At 48.1% G+C, this 17,848-nt stretch overlaps 1 protein-coding gene across 1 annotated transcript in view; it reads right to left on the reverse strand.

Annotated features, from left to right (window-relative positions):
- Positions 1-6,180, reverse strand: part of MFRP (membrane frizzled-related protein) — a 451,053-nt gene extending 444,873 nt beyond the window's left edge. Inside the window, exons 1-2 of the mRNA XM_075327570.1 lie at positions 6,132-6,180; positions 2,233-2,400 (exon numbers count right to left, since the gene is read on the reverse strand). Of these exons, the coding sequence (XP_075183685.1) occupies positions 2,233-2,382 (150 nt within the window). The 5' untranslated portion in view covers positions 2,383-2,400; positions 6,132-6,180. The remainder of the gene's footprint in view (positions 1-2,232; positions 2,401-6,131) is intronic.
- Positions 6,181-17,848: the final 11,668 nt, after the last annotated feature.

The following is a 17,848-nucleotide window of genomic DNA, read 5'->3' on the forward strand; positions in this document are numbered from 1 at the left end:
TTGGCGCGCGCCTGTGACCCCGGAAGTGCAGGTGTCAGCAGTTCCGGGGTCAATCAGCTTCCTGTGCCCGGCGGCCGCAGTTTGTTTGAATTCGCATCTCAATTGACGCGGACACAAATAAATGGAGGTGCGCCTCTCCCCCCCCCCTTCCTTTCGAAAACACAGCGGATTTAAGCGACTGTCTACGGAGGGGGAGAGGATCTGTAAAAAAAAAATTTTTGTTTTGCTGCCAGAAGGTGCCGTTCCCCGCAACCTGCTGCCCCAGGCACCGGACCACGGGTGCCTAATGGTAAATACGGCCCTGAACACAGCCCATAAGTATTCCCACTCAACTGAATCGAAAGCCTTAGTGGCATCAAGAGAACACACCAACCTCTCCCCTGCATTGTCCACGGGAAACTGAATGTTAAGGTATAGTCTGCGGATATTGATTGCAGTGGATCTGGCAGGCATAAACCCAGATTGATCCTTATGTATGCACAGCACCATGGAATCAATTGTGCTCTATAAAAAAATAATAATAATGTATAATATGAGTGACTACATTACTTAATCTTGTGGCCAGTACTTTGGCCACAATTTTAATATCAGTAGACAACAAAGAGATGGGTGTCATGATTCCACCTCCCCGTCCACATGGCTAGGGGGCGAACCCTTCTCTCGGGCCTCACTTCCGGAGCTTGGATGCTTTAAATTCTGTCATCTCTGGTGACTCAGCGCCGGCTATAAGCTTAGCACTGCTTTGCCTGTGATTGCTGGTCCCTGTAAGTGTTTCCTGTTCCGTCCTTCCCCTGTGCTCTGTCTGTGTTCCGTCCCACCTCCTTCCTTCCCACAATAGCCCCAGTCGTTCCCCCTTCGCCTACCTCCCCACTCGGTTGCTTCCTCTGGTACTGACCTCGGCCTGACCTCGACCCCACTTTTGCTCGTTCCTCCAGTCTTCGTTCTCACTGTACTGTGTATGACCTGGCCTGCCTGACTATTCCCCGTGGCCTCTGTATTCTGGCTGACTCTGCAGGGCAGTGCTCCAGCACACACTGTGTGTCTACCTCCATGTTGATTCAGCTCTGTGTAGTGTCTTTTCCTGCAGGGCTCCAGCTTCCCCTGGTGGTAGCCTGACACTGAGGTTCTCATCTGATCATAAATCATAAATCCTAAGTCATATGTCAAGGTTCATTAAAAAAGGTCACTTTTGACTTTTAGGATTGTTACTTCCAGTAGATGGCACTAGGGTTCGTCTCCTTCCTCCCTGAAAAGACAACTAGTAACAAGCACTAACAGCAAATTTAGCTCTCACCCCAACAGTTTTTGGGGCTCAATAGGCTGGGTGCAGTCAAACTTTTACATATAGTCATAGGAACATGTATCATGGCATGTACACAAAAATAGTGCCCCTGCTGAAGTTCCCTTTCATGGTTTCCCACACACAATCTGATACCCACATAGTGAAATCCCCCACCCAATTTTCCCCCACAATACCCCTCACATCTACAGTAGAATGCACCCACTGTGCCCGAACACAGTTACTCCCATTATATGATACCCGACATACTATATAAAACCCCACAGTTGCCCTATACACACTATGAGGTCCCATAGTGCCCCCAACACAGTATTGACTTGCAAAGTGTTGCCATCATGCCTACTGTTCTGAGACACAGACACAGACTGAATAATGGAGCAGAGAGCTGACATCTGCCTCCTCCACCATGTATTCATCCATATCTGTATACTGAGAATAAAGATACTGTTGAAATTGAGACAGTGCTGTTTAGCTCCCAGCAATGAACCATTGCTGGACACTCAACCATTTGGTCTACTACTACTCCCAGCATTCCCCCTGAGGTTATGCATGTACTCGGGGAGGCGTTCCACATGTTGGTACCACTACACTAGCCAGACTTTTACCATTTTGGACCACATTACTGGTATTTTTTCCATTTAATCTCTATTTATTGTAGGTCTAATGGCTGCATATTCCCAGAATTATTCCACTATTTGCTTATCTATTTTCTAACATATTAGGTTAATAACCAATATTATCTTCTTACATATAAACTAATATTACAACTGAAGGAAAAAAAAATAACAAGTATATATTAAGCAAATAATTATTAAATAAAATAATACAACTACATTCTTATACTTCTTATAATTAACTCGAAAAAGTAGGTTATTTGTAAAAAAAAATTCAGACGTGTGTATTTGATGTGTCTGCACTTTGTATCTTCTCACCTCATCCTCAGATATCCCGTAGATTGAGATGCAGCTGGTGTCACTCATTCTTTGCTCCTGATGGATAAGTTCTGCAGCTCCAGATCCTCCTGGTTCTGGGTTTGAAGGATGCAAAGTCACCCAGCTCTGGATGTGTCTTGTTATAGTCATGAATGGAGTAAAATGATTCTGTTAAGACAAGATTTAATCTATTGACGATTGATTTCATTAGTTGTGGTCAAATTAAAGGGGTATTCCCATCTTCAAGATCCTATCTCAATATGTAGTAGGTGTAATAATAATAAGCAATAATAATAGCAAATACCTTCAATTAAAATTGTAGTATAGTTCTCTTGATATAGCCATGTCTGTTACCTCATGTACAGGACATTGCAGGACCTTAGGTATCCATGGTTATAATCATGAGCAACTAACTAACTGTGACTATATGCAGGGTCATAACCATAGATACCTAAGCTCCTGTAACATGTAGGAGACATGGCTATATGAGAACTATACTACATTTCTAATTCGAGGTATGTGCTAGTATTATTATTATTATTATTATTACACCTACTACATATTAGGATAGGATCATGGAGATGGGAATAACCCTTTAAAGTAGATCTTTTACCAGATGTTCAGAATAGCTATCTAATAGTGATATTGAAGTCCATCTATTGAGTATAAGAGCTCATAAGTCTCCGTGTGTTCAGTCTCTGTCTGCCCAGCCTGACTGACAGCTGCAGGTTGTACTGAGCTGTGTGAGATCTCAGCAGCAGAGAGGAAGGACTGATAGGAGCCGTCACTCAGACTAGCTGGGTAGTGACTGACTTTAATAAAGGTAGGTGATCCGAAATCAGATATGCTGAATCCTTCTTTTACTTGACATCATATGTTGGGGAGAAAAAGCGCTCCGGCGAAACAGTCGTTGGGGCCTTTTCCTGCCTCCACGCCCTGCCTCCTGACCAGGTAATTACGGCTCCGTTACTGTCCGTTGTCAGCAGTGCACTTTGCACTTAAATATGACTAATTTTCATTGACACGGCACCCCCCCTATTGGCCCCATTTCCTACCATCTCATTCAGTGAAGATCCCCCTGTATCAGGTCACATTGTTAGGTACTTACAGCTTTACATCCTTAGTGGCTCTACCTTGTGACATATGGACTTTTACCTCACATGTGTACTCCATCCTGTGGACATGTTTTTGGTGTATTAACCCCTCTATATTTTTCACAGCCTTACATCTCTGATTCATGACTAATCCATGATTACCTTCATGTTCTCTTGTCCTCACCTGTGCTGTTTGTGGAGCGTCGACGCACCAGTGCTAATCCTCATTTTCACTTATATTACTTTTCCGTCTCCCCTTTGGCATTCCCTGTTCTATGCAGGCTTATGTATCAGGGTTTTAGTATAATTTTCTCTTTTTTGGGGATTGTCAGTGGTGCGTCTTCTTTCCCTGTACACCTCTCTTCCATGACTAGTCTTTGGCCATATATACATATGTATACATAAAACACATTCATATTCTCCATCATCTGCAGCTTTACCTCTCTGACCCATGACTATTCATGGTTATACTTAGACCCCTTATTTGCGCTTTTGTTTGACTATTATTAATATTTTTTGTGACCTCACCTCCGTGATCCACGACTACGGTAGTTTATACCATATACCATTACTAACATTGACGCACCAGTGTCAACCCTCATTTACATAATAATTTTTTACTTTTTTACTTTTTCATCTTCCCTTTGGCATTCCCTGTTTTATACAGGTTTATGTATCTGGGCCTTTACAATTTTCATTTGGGGGTTGTCAGTGGTGCGCCTTTATACTTTTTCCAATCAGTCATTTTTTATTTATATTGACCTCTACACGACTACACAGGTCACCCCCAGGGGTTTTTTATCCCATCACCTTGTCATGATCATTTTAACACATCTCTGACCCGGGATTTTCCAGACTATTAGTTCCATTTTGGTTCTATCACCTTTTATAATATACATTTTAGGTCGGGGCTTATAAACATCTGAGCCATCCACCTGGTGCACACTCACTTTCCATCACTCAGGCAGGGTTATATGAGTGGCGGCAGGGTTTAATTTACAATTGTGTTCTGTATTAACATTTTCTCCATGTTTCCACCTACACTACTGTAACCTCAACCTTTTCCCCTCCCCTTTTTTTGTAAAGATTTTGATTGTCTTGAATTATACTTCTTTAATAAAATTGATTAATTTTTGCAACTACTTCTGTGCCTTTTTCTTCTTTGTCCTCTTTGTATACAATATGTTGGGGAGAGTTGGGGTTCCCTATACGCATCGGCCAATCCTTCCAATATACGCAGGTTTGGTTGTATATGGATACTTATAGAAAGACTCTATCACTGGAGGAGCTACCCTGTCCTGCATTACACAGACAAGCCATGGCTTTCAGTGTTATAAGATCAATCGTCGTCTCCTGAAACTCTCTATAGTGTAAACTTGATGTGAATAACAAAAATCTTAGCAGAAGGTTTTAAATTAGTCTGAACTTAGGTTATTGCAGAAGAGGCTGAACTGGACCAGAAAACTGTTAACTTTGACAAGGACAATGATATTAATTTTTATGGAAAATATCAGAATGTATAGATGTAGCGCCCCTGAACCCCTCTGGGCACTACTAAGTACTGCATTCTGGAAAAGATGCAGGGCCTACCCCCAGGGACCTGAAAGCCCAGTGCCAGTACCAACAACACACAGAACATCCCCAGTTTCCCACTCCCCATTAGGGATGACTGACTAGTCCGGGACCCAATGGATGGCCACCCAGAGGCAGAGCCAGTCCAGTCCACTAGAAGGCAGCCCGGTGGGAGGGGACAAAAGAGACACAGTCAGGCATTCAGACAGAGGAGTCCGGTAGTGACAGTTGAAGGGGACGGACGTGTCTCCAGTCGGGGTCGTGCAATGGTGACCCAGGTGGCACATGAGTGTGGTTGCCAGGGACGGTACAGCCAGGTACCTCTGGAACCAGAGCATCGACGGGGCACAGGACTTTAGGTCAAGCGACAGCTTCAGGCAACTTAACAAATACCTGCACAGTGAGGGGACCTTCACGGTCCTCACTGACCCAAGGATCCAGGTGCACCAGCAGTTAAGATTGAGCCAGGGACCAGAACAGAACACCGACCCTACAGGGTTCGCACTGCCCGCCGTACGGATGAGAGACTGCCAAAAGACAGTAAGGGACCCACAAACGCTCCAGGCTACGGGGTCCCACCAACAAGTGAGAGGTGGCAGGGAAAGAGGCTACCAGGTCACCACACCGGCACTGGGACAAAAGGGACCAGGGGTCTGAACCAGCCATCCTTAGGGCCACAGCTCAACAACACTGTGAGTAAACAGAACTTGCACTGCAGCCCCATCGTGTGGTCTACCTTCTTTCTGTGACGGACTCCTCCATTCACTCCCTGGGGCCCAGCCCTACTTGCGGAGGGCCTACCATCCAGACTGCCATCACCATCAGCCCCAGAGGTAATAGACTGTGCAGCTGCAGTTCCATCACCATAACCGCAACCCGCAAGTGGCGTCACAATATAAACTCTTTCAACTCCCCTGTATATAACCCCTTTTAAAAAGTGTCCCCAGGGTCACGGAACCGGGCATTGGCCATTATACAATCGTGACACAGCATCCCCATACATATACGACCCGAGACCGAGTACCCCATAGCCCTGGCAACACATAGATGTGCATAGTGTCTTATGGCAGGAGTATCTGTAGCCTGTAAACAGATGTTTGTAAAGGGAATATAGCCACCAAACTAACATAACTAGTGAGCATTTATCCACAGGTCAAACCTTCCAGTCCTTACATTTAATGTACCTACATCTGGTTCTGTAAATACTAGCACAATGCAGTAAATAGTACTCACCAGTTTTGGATTCCAAACACACTTTGCAATAGTTGTGAAACTTTCTAAGCCTTTGTGCAGAGTGCCAAAGCAGAGCGGGGGTCTGCTATAAAATGTGCCAGACAGTCTAATCCGAGTCAGGTGAGTAACCCTCCCCTTGCTGCGGAGGAAACGACTTCCAAAGTTTTTAATCATGTTGTGTTTTCAAATGTTTATTACTGTGTTGATCCTTTTATTCCTCATACACTGTATCCCATTACTTTACTATTGTGTGACTATAGATAAATACTTGTAATGTAGTTAGTTGTACACACATTCAATGAATCTCCACATTAATTTGTTCTAGCTAACACTATTCCACATTTTTCACATTACACCCACAAAAGAAAATTTATTTTATTGGGATTTTAATGTGATCTACCAACACTAAGTAGCAAGTATTTATGAACTATAAAGGAAATAATGCATGGTTTTCTAAGTATTTTATAAATCTGAAAATTGTTAGATGGAGTTTATTCTCAATAAAATTGGAGCTCTTCTGTGAAGGCCACGGAGGTTTGTTTGAGAATATCAGGGATCAAATAGCATAATGAAAGCCAAAGAACACACCAGACAGGTCAAGGATAAAGTTGTGGGAAAAAGTAAAGCAGGGTTAGGTTATAAAACAAAAAAAATCCAAGCTCTGAACAATTATAAACCTACCAAGACATGGCTGTCAACTTAAAATAACATCCCAAGCAAATAACAATAGTGGAAAGGGATATATAAGGATAAATCTGCAGCACTGCTGGTCAACAAGACAACCAATGCAGATGATGTTGTTGAACAAAAGATCAGTTTTCTTAATCTATGTGTTCCAGAGTTAAACAAACTCCTTCATCGGGAAAAAACTGAGGTCACAGAAAGAGATTCTGAGGTTTCAATAATCCAAAAAGTTTAGCCAAATGACCTAAACTCACCTCCTCAGGGTGTGTACACACAGTTTTTATCGTTCATTGGCTGTTTTCAATAAAGCAAGAAAAAAATAAGGCAGAGAAAGTATTTGAAGCATCTGGTATCTCTACCTACATAGCCCTTGTACCTAACACAACCCAAGCAGGTGAGCATTTCCATACTACCTACAATGTTTGATGCGCGAGTTATGCCTTATTGTGCTCATTTTGTCACTTTTAGCTTTACCTCAAGCAAGGAGAGCAGTGAATAGAGAAGCGGCCAAGAAGACCATGGTCATTCTGGAGAAGATGCAGAGACAGGGAATTTGGTAAAAGCTGATGAGGAGATGGAGCTAAATACTGGGCAATTTTTGAGAAAAACCTGTTAAAGGCTGAAAAAGATTGGAGACCGAGGCATAGATTCACAGTCCAGCAGGACAAGGACCATAACATACTGCCAGAGGTACAATGGATGGTTTAGATCAAAGTATATTCATGTATGTGAATGGCCTAGTCTCAGTCCAGACCTAAATCACATTGAGAATCTGTGGCAAGACTTGAAAAGTATATAGATATAGTATATAGATAGACACCTCTATCCAATCTCACTGGGCTAGAGCTACTATGGAAAGAAAAATGGGCAACAATTTCAAACTCTTGATGTGTAAATCTGGCAGAGCCATAACCAAAAAGACTTGAAGAAGTAACTGCTGCGAAAGGTAGTCCTACAAAGTATTGACCACCAGGGTGGCTGAATATAAATGCACAACAGAGTTTCCAGTCTTATATTTTTTAAAATATATAGAAAAATAATGTATCAATTCCTCTAAATTTCACAAATCCTTACTACTTAGGGGGGCTTTGCATGTTGTGACACCGCTACTGCGATCTCGTCGGGGTCAAATAGAAAGTGACGCACATCCGGAGCCGGTAACGACGTTGCAACGTGTAAAGCCTAGAAGCACCGATAAACGATTGCAAAAGCATCGAAAATCAGTGATTTGTGTAGTGTCGGTCATTTCCATAATTTCGCTGCAGCGACAGGTACGATGTTGTTCCTTGTTCCTGCGGCAGCACACATCGCTGTGTATGAAGCCGCAAGAGCGAGGAACATCTCCTACCTGCTATGCGGAAGGAAGGAGGTGGGCGGGATGTTACGTGTCGCTCATCTCCGCCCCTCCACTTCTATTGGCCGCCTGCCGTGTGACATCGCTGTGACGCCGCATGACCCGCCCCCTTAGGAAGGAGGCGGGTCGCCACCCAGAGCGACGTCGCAGGGCAGGTAAGTTCGTGTGAAGCTGCCATAACGATAATGTTCGCTACGGCAGCTATCACAAGATATCGCATCTGCGACGGGGGCGGGTACTATCGCGCTCGGCATCGCTAGCATCGGCTAGCGATGTCGCAGCGTGCAAAGTACCCCTTAGTGTTGTTATATTACATAAAATCCCAATAAAATACATATAAGTTTGTGGGTGTAATATGGAAGAAGATATGGAAAAGTTCGTCAGGATATGACTAATTTTTTAAGACACTGTATATGGGAAGGCTGGATAGAAAATGTTGGGGAGATAAGGATTTGTGATTTTGGACTGTCAATCCTTTTGATCTCCAAAAGATAAGTCTCCAGAGATATCTGACAGCGGTTCTCTTATAGAGTATACCGCAGCTCTGCAGAGTAAGTGCGAAATGGAGAGATAGTCGAGATAACTGCCGACCAAATGATTGGCCAAACCATTGTTCATCCAACAGCCATCTAATTTGTATGCTGGCGCTTAATTGCCAATTCACATGAGTGGATCGTCATTAAGCAATATGATCAGAATAGACGATGGCAGAGAGTTAAGGCTGCTTTACACCAGAAGATCTATCGTGCGATAGATCGTCGGGGTCACGGTTTTTGTGACGCACATCATGGCATCCAGTATCGCTCACAAATCGTGAGTCGTGTACTGCTTGCTAGGTTTCATAATATCGTTTAATTTAGTAGTTCATCGTTTCCGGGGTAGCACACGCCGCTCCGTGTGACACCCCGGGAACGATGAACAGCAGCTCACCTGCGTCACGCGGCCGCAGCCGGCTATGTGAAGGAAGGAGGTGGGCGGGATATTTACGTCCCGCTCATCTCCGCCCCTCCGCTTCCATTGGCAGGCGGCCGTGTGACGTCGCTGTGACGCCAAACGTCCCTCCCACTCCAGGAAGTGGACGTTCGCCGCCCACAGCGAGGTCGCACGAGAGGTAAGTATGTGTGACGGGGGTTACTGACTTTGTGCGACACGGGCAGCGATTTGCCCGTGACGCAAAAAGGACGGGGGCGGGTACGATCGATTGTGAAATTGCACAATCGGTCGTACCGTGTAAAGCAGCCTTTACACTTGACAGGAATCATGTAATAAATTGTTAATATGTGATAATTTAATTGCTACATGGACCATCATTCACTGTATTCACAATGTCGGCAATGTAGATGTGGAAAAAGTATTGAAAAAATGTGTTCATAATTCTGTAGTAGACACCATTTAACACCCCTAAGGATTTGTGTGTCTACAAACCTTTGTGAGTGAGATCATTGCACAATCGAGGCCATCTGTTCATTAGAGGAGATAGATCACAGAGAAAGAACTGATACAAGTCTTATCTATGCCATGTCTACTGAACAACAATGCTAGATAGGACATGGAGACCCTAAAGGCCCCTTTACACACTGAGACTTTCTAGCGATCCCACCAGCGATCCCGACCTGGCCGGGATCGCTGGAAAGTTACTGGTGAGCTGTCAAACAGGTAGATCTGGCAAACGACGCAGCAGCGATACGGACCTGCAGAACGACTTCGCTGGTCGTTGGGGATGTGTCACACAGCAGGGGACGCTATAGCATGCTGGGTTCTAAGTCGCTAACGATGTCGTTGTAACGGTGTCAAACACACCGATGCATGCTGCGCAGCGGGAAACAAAGGACCAAAAAATAGTCCTGAAAGATTTGTAGCGATCAGCAACCTCACAGCAGGGGCCAGGTTGCTGATGTGTGTAACACACCGCAATGTCGCTGGGGAGGTCGCTATTACGTCACAAAACCGGTGACGTTACAGCGATATCGCTAGCAATGTTGCAGTGTGTAAAGGGGCCTTTTGGATACAGGCCAGCTGGTCAACCTGATCGAAAGTGAATGAGTACTACTACCCATAGCTGCAAACTGGCCCAGATTCAACAGGACTGTCCTCATTTGAGGGCTCAGTCCTGTGCAAAAAAAAATATTTCCACTAGTTTCCCCAGTATTAGAACTTGTGAACGCTTTGTCTGTAGGAAGCAACTCTACCATTGAGCCACTGCCTAAACAGGTAAGTAAAAATAAAGGATCTGGTAATCCTGACCTGTATTGCAGGTAGGGAACCCAGAAGCAGATTATTCGGCTATATAGAGATTTGTATAGTATATGTCCCTAGAGGTGAAGAAAAAGTCAGTTTTTTTGCTCCTATATAACTAATATAAAACAGTGGGAAATAATTACAAAATATCATTTTTCAATTCTATCTGAGATTCAAAACAATACCTTTCAAGCATTTTAGCAGGAGCTCTAACCCTTAAGTCACAGACTCTGGTGATGTCACAGGGATAATTTTGTATACTTGAAGCTGCATTGCAGCCTCTGACTCCACAAGCAAATTACATTCGACATATGGATTGCACAGAGTAGTGCATTTCTATGTCCTGTATTCTAGAGTGAGAATACAAGATTTTTTTCTTCTTCTAATAAAATTACAAAAAAATAGTAAGAAAAATTAGAATGTCGTTTTTAATGCACTTTAAAAAAAAAAAAAAAAAAAATAGTAACCATCACAAATCAGCAAATAGTAGGAACATATTAGTGTCACCGTAATCAAAACAACTTGCATAAGATAATGATCAGATTATTTATGAGGATTGGTAAATGGTGTAAAAACATGGTGTGATTGATTATTTTTCTCTATTACACCTATAAACTATGTACTAAGAATGTAACCCTAAAGAGTACTGCGTTTGTTGTCAAGGTGTCCGCACCACACAATGCAATAACAATCTTCTATGATTATTGCGTGTTTGCAGCATTTTATGCATTTTTGTCTCATATTTAATACATTTCTTGCAGATGTGAATGCAGGTTTTTAATACATATTAATACTACAGAAAAGCTTTGATTTTGCGTTTAAAAATTTTTTTGCTTATGATTTTTTCAGGCTTTGCTTGGTCATTTAGTCCTTGTTCACATGTAGCGTAAATGTTGCATTTTTTCCTGCTGCTTTTTTTTTCCACAGAAATTCCTAATTGTCCAAGCAAATTGGATGAGATTTCATGAAAAGACGTCGCTGAACTCTGCAGTTTTGGTGCTTTATTTCTCTTTAGAAGTTTCTATGTAGAGCTTAAAAAAAAAGACATGGAGAAAACTGAAGATCATTTTCTAGGTGCAGAATCAAAGCTTTTCTGTATTATAAAAACACTTAAAAACACAGCTTCACATCTGCACCAAAAATGCATGAAATAATGGGGAAAAGGCATAAAAAATGCATCAAAACTGCAATAACCAGAGAAGATTGTTATTGCATAGATTAGTGCAGATGTGACGCCCTGGTCTATCAGGTCGTCACAGGGTATTGTGCAATCTGCCCATCTGTACAGTATCCACTCCACCTTGGTTACGGATCCTGATCCTTTGGTGTTGCTAACAGCTTAGCCAGTCAAAATCCTAGGAACACTTTACACCAAACCCACCAGACACACCATTGGGAGGCCTGAAGGGAATAGGGCCACCCATATGGGGGGTTGGTAGGGAGAAGTGAAAAAGTGACAGAGAAGTGAAACAGGAGTGAAAGGAGTAGGAGGTGGAAAGTGAGTCTCCGAGAGGTTGAGGTTACTGGTCGGGAGCAGGGCTACTGGAGTTTACTAGGTGGCAGACGTTGGTCTGGGCCTGGTAGGAGCTGGAACCCCGGTCGCAGGGGATCGCGTCAAGGGGCACGGACTACCGAGGAGGGCAGCCGGCGGCCTTAAGCCATCGCTGGGCAGGGGCCTGGGCACGACGGGGTGCGTGGACCCTAGGCCGGGAAGTAGCTTCACGTATCCCGGTAATTTACCCGATGGGGTGAAGACTTCAAGATTCATCCCCAACCCGCTCCAAAATCGGGGTACTAGCACACCTGTCACGCTCCCCGGGTCCTCGGCTCCCCTTCCCGGGTCTCCTGTCCCGCTCCCCGGCTCACCTGCCACGCTCCCCGCGTCCCAGTCTCTTGTGCCCGTCCTTCCTAGGCTCCCTGGCCGCCGATCCCGGCGCCCGACGGCCTCCCAGGCCCTGGCCGGCTCCCCTGCGTCCTCCTCTCAGCCTCCTTCCCTGGCTTCTGGCACCCGGGCCGCGCGCATGCGCATTAGGGCGCGCGCGCGGTCACTGACCCTTTCTTAAAGGGCCAGCGCCCATTAACAGGAAATGAGGTTAGACAGGTACGGGGTATAAAGGGGGTTCTTGTCCAAGGGGGCGGGGCCTGATCTTCGTGTTTTCTGAGCTAGGAGTCAGGTCTCCTTGTGTTTTCCTGCCATACTTACGTATCTCTCTTCTAGAGCTGATCCCGCCTCGCCATCCAGTCCTGCTGAATCCCGAGCCCCGCACGCTGTCCGTCTGCCATCTGACAGTCCGTACCATCTCGGATCCCTGCGGTGACCCGTCATCTTGCTCCAAAGGTTCCGGACCCCGCCTGACATCATCTTGGCTTCCGAACCTGAGCTACGTCACCCGGACTGCCATCTGTGACTCCGTGGTCCCAGGGACTCCTCCGCTACCTTCACTTGCACGGACTGTTCTGCTGCCCATCAGTGCTTCAGCTACCGGACTCCCTACCACCATCTTAGAGTTCGGCCCAGTGGATCCACCTCCTGGGTCTGCCCGACCGCCCGGCCCTGACAGTAAGATCAGGCCATGGATCCCGCTGCAGCACTATTGGCCCTGCAAGAGGAACTCCAACGCCAGCGTGAAGTCCAGACCCGCATGCTGCAATTTATGACCTCCGTGGACACCCGCCTGTACACGTTACAAGCATCAATGACGCCTGCGGCAACCAGGTCCCCCACTAGGCAATCCACGGCTCCCGCACCAGTGGCAGCCGCGTCGGATGCCTCCCGACTCCGTTTGGCGTCACCACCTCGTTATGCTGGAGATCCCAAGACCTGCAGGGGCTTCATAAACCAATGTTCCCTTCATTTCACGCAGCTGCCCCATCTGTTTGCCTCCGACCAAGCCAAGGTCGCCTTCATCATGTCTCACCTGGAGGGCGAGGCACTGGCGTGGATGAACCCCTTGTGGGAGAAGGAGGACCCCATGACCAAGGATCTTCAAGAGTTCCTGCAGGCCTTTCGCAGTACCTTTGACGAGCCGGGACGCGCCTCTGCGTCTGCTTCATCACTTCTCCGCCTACGTCAAGGAACACTGACGGTGGGCCAATACGCCATCCGTTTCCGCACTTTGGCTTCTGAACTCGGGTGGAATAATGAGGCCCTGACAGCCGCCTTCTGGGAAGGACTTTCGAGTCGCATCAAAGATGAGTTGGCGGGTCGTGACGTGCCCTCCACCCTAGATGCCCTGATTGCCCTAGCCACTCGAGTGGACATTCGTTTTCAGGAGCGCTCCAAAGAGCTGGTTCGTGAGCGACGTGCGGTACGGCACTCCTCCCCGCCACAGAAATCCTCTGTGCCACAGTCATCAACAGCTGGGATTCCTGTCCACGAACCCATGCAGGTTGACCGAGTACGACAGTCTGACCAACGTCGAGCAGAGCGGCTCGCCAAGGGCCTCTGCTTTTACTGCGGAGAGGACACACACCTCCTACGCTCCTGTCCGGAAAGGCCGGGAAACTCCAAAGCCTAGGGTTGGTAGGAGAGGCCACCCTAGGTGCTGGGACTCTCTCAGACCCAGTTATGTGGACGGTACAAGTATCAACAGGAGAGACGCGCTTCACGGCTGAGGCATACCTCGACTCCGGAGCAGCAGGCAATTTTATCCAGCAGGCCACGGTGGACAAATACCAGCTGCCTGTTACTCTACTCGAGAAGCCCCTACTGATTGCCTCGGTGGATGGGAGACCCCTCTCTGATACCATCTCCTGGATCACCAAGCCGGTGGAACTGCGTATCGGTGCTCTGCACACCGAGAACATCTCTCTCTACGTCCTTCCACACATGTCCCATCAAATCCTGCTGGGACTTCCTTGGTTGCGAACACACGAACCATCAGTCAGCTGGGGTACTGGCGAAATCACCCGTTGGGGCTCTGCCTGTCATGAAAGATGTATAAAGTCTATACAACCAGTCCGACGACCTCCGGTTCCTGAGTACCTACCGGGTCTGCCCTCGGCCTATTGGTCCTTCGCGGACGTTTTTGACAAGAAGGAGTCCGAGGTACTTCCGCCACACCGTCCCTACGATTGCGCCATCGACCTGCTCCCAGGAACAACACCACCTCGAGGACGGATATATCCGTTGTCTCCAGCCGAAACCAGGGCCATGTCCACCTACATCACGGAAAGCCTGGCAAAGGGATTCATCCGGAGATCCTCCTCTCCTGCGGGAGCAGGCTTCTTCTTCGTTAAGAAGAAAGAGGGTGACCTACGCCCATGCATTGACTACCGGGGCTTGAATCAGATTACCATAAAAAACAAGTACCCCCTACCGCTCATCCCCGAATTATTCGATCGGCTCAGAAGAGCCCGTGTGTTCACCAAACTGGATCTTCGGGGTGCCTACAACCTAGTTCGTATCCGCTCTGGAGACGAATGGAAGACCGCGTTTAATACTCGCGATGGGCACTATGAATACTGCGTGATGCCCTTCGGTCTGTGTAACGCTCCTGCCGTATTCCAAGAACTGGTGAACGACATTTTCCGGGACCTCCTCTACGTATGTGTAGTAGTGTATCTGGATGACATCCTTGTCTTCTCTCCGGACCTCCAGACCCACAGAGAGAACGTAAAGCTGGTTCTACAAAGACTGAGAGAGAGTCATCTCTACGCCAAATATGAAAAGTGCGTCTTTGAGCAGTCTTCTCTTCCTTTCCTGGGATACATCATCTCGGGTACTGGGCTGCAGATGGATCCAAAGAAGGTCTCCTCCATCCTCCACTGGCCTCCCCCGTCTGGACTGAAGGCAATCCAACGGTTCCTGGGATTTGCCAACTACTACCGCCAGTTTATCCCTCACTTCTCCGCCCTGACTGCTCCTCTCTCCGCTCTGACCAAAAAGGAGGCTAATCCAAAGGACTGGTCACCTGCGGCCGACGCCGCGTTTTGCTCCCTGAAGCGAGCATTCGCCTCCTCTCCTGTACTCCACCGACCGGAGTTAAACCGCCAGTTCACCTTAGAGGTGGATGCCTCCTCCTCAGGAGCCGGAGCAGTGCTCATGCAAAAATCCTCCTCCGGGAAGATGGTGACTTGCGGTTTCTTCTCTAAAAGCTTCTCAGCACCTGAACGTAATTACACCATCGGTGACCGAGAACTATTGGCGGTCAAACTGGCTCTGGAGGAGTGGCGCTACCTCCTGGAAGGAGCAGTGTACCCTGTGATTATCTACACGGACCACAAGAACCTGGAATACCTGCGGTCCGCTCAGCGACTGAACCCACGACAAGCCAGGTGGTCCTTATTCTTTGCCAGGTTTGACTTCCAGCTTCACTTCCGACCCGCAGACAAGAATATACGCGCTGATGCCTTGTCTAGGTCTCTCATGCCTCTGGAGCAGGAGGAAGAGACTACCCAACCTATCATCTCTCCTAGCAAGATTGTTCCGGTGGCCCCTGTCACTCTGGCCCAGATACCACCCGGGAAGACCTATGTCTCTGAGACCGACAGGCAAAAAGTGTTACACTGGGGTCATGCCTCGAAAACAGCCGGCCATGCAGGCCAGAAGAGAACATGGGGTGCGATTGTACGCCATTACTGGTGGCCATCCCTTCGCACGGACGTTGCCGCCTTTGTCTCTGCCTGCCCCTCTTGTGCCAGGAACAAGACGCCCAAACACCTGCCCTATGGCCGTCTTCTGCCTCTGCCGATACCCTCAGTTCCATGGCAACACATAGCGATGGACTTTATTACGGACTTGCCAGTATCATCCGGACACACAGTCATATGGGTCGTGGTGGATCGGTTCTCCAAAATGGCTCACTTCGTCCCTATGCCCGGACTGCCCTCTGCTCAGGAACTCGCGGAAGCCTATATACAACATATCTTCCGCTTGCATGGCTTTCCTTCCCACATCGTGTCCGACAGAGGAACTCAGTTCACCTCCCGCTTCTGGAGGGCTCTCTGCAAACATCTGGGAGTGACTCTGGACTTTTCTTCCGCTTACCATCCTCAGTCTAATGGCCAAGTGGAAAGGGTCAATCAAATCTTGACCTCCTTCTTACGTCACTATGTCAACGCCCATCACGACGACTGGTCCACGCTTCTGCCTTGGGCTGAATTCTCCCATAACCACCACGTCAGTGAGTCGTCCTCCAAATCTCCCTTCCATGTCGTTTACGGACTGCAGCCTTCCGTCCCGTTGCCTATATCCCCTTCTTCGGATGTCCCTGCTGCTGATACTGTAGCCCGTGACTTCGCTACTATTTGGGACTCTGTCAAGGCGTCCCTTGGGCGCGCTTCCCAGCGGATGAAGAAACACGCTGACAAAAGGCGTCTAGACCCTCCGTGTTTCTCTCCTGGTGACCTGGTCTGGCTTGCTTCCCAGTACATCCGACTGAAGATACCTTCCTACAAGCTGGGTCCTCGCTACATCGGGCCGTTTAAGGTCCTCAGCAAGATCAATGAGGTCTCCTACAAACTGAGGCTTCCGACCACGATGAAAATACCCAACTCCTTCCACGTCTCTCTACTCAAGCCGGTGTTCCTTGGTCCCTTCTCCGCTGCTGCCAGTCCGGCTCCTCCTCCCATTGCTGAGGACGACATCTATGCGGTAAGGGATATCGTGGCCATGAAGACTGTTCGTGGCCGGCAGTTCTTCCTGGTGGACTGGGAGGGGTATGGTCCTGAGGATAGATCCTGGGAACCCAGGGAGAACGTGGGCTCTCCTCTGATCCGTGCCTTCATGTCCCGGTTGCGGGGAGGGGGGCGTGGGGAGGGGGGTACTGTCACGCTCCCCGGGTCCTCGGCTCCCCTTCCCGGGTCTCCTGTCCCGCTCCCCGGCTCACCTGCCACGCTCCCCGCGTCCCAGTCTCTTGTGCCCGTCCTTCCTAGGCTCCCTGGCCGCCGATCCCGGCGCCCGACGGCCTCCCAGGCCCTGGCCGGCTCCCCTGCGTCCTCCTCTCAGCCTCCTTCCCTGGCTTCTGGCACCCGGGCCGCGCGCATGCGCATTAGGGCGCGCGCGCGGTCACTGACCCTTTCTTAAAGGGCCAGCGCCCATTAACAGGAAATGAGGTTAGACAGGTACAGGGTATAAAGGGGGTTCTTGTCCAAGGGGGCGGGGCCTGATCTTCGTGTTTTCTGAGCTAGGAGTCAGGTCTCCTTGTGTTTTCCTGCCATACTTACGTATCTCTCTTCTAGAGCTGATCCCGCCTCGCCATCCAGTCCTGCTGAATCCCGAGCCCCGCACGCTGTCCGTCTGCCATCTGACAGTCCGTACCATCTCGGATCCCTGCGGTGACCCGTCATCTTGCTCCAAAGGTTCCGGACCCCGCCTGACATCATCTTGGCTTCCGAACCTGAGCTACGTCACCCGGACTGCCATCTGTGACTCCGTGGTCCCAGGGACTCCTCCGCTACCTTCACTTGCACGGACTGTTCTGCTGCCCATCAGTGCTTC

Source organism: Anomaloglossus baeobatrachus, chromosome 11, assembly GCF_048569485.1.
Source record: "Anomaloglossus baeobatrachus isolate aAnoBae1 chromosome 11, aAnoBae1.hap1, whole genome shotgun sequence".
In the NCBI taxonomy this organism is placed as follows: domain Eukaryota; kingdom Metazoa; phylum Chordata; class Amphibia; order Anura; family Aromobatidae; genus Anomaloglossus; species Anomaloglossus baeobatrachus.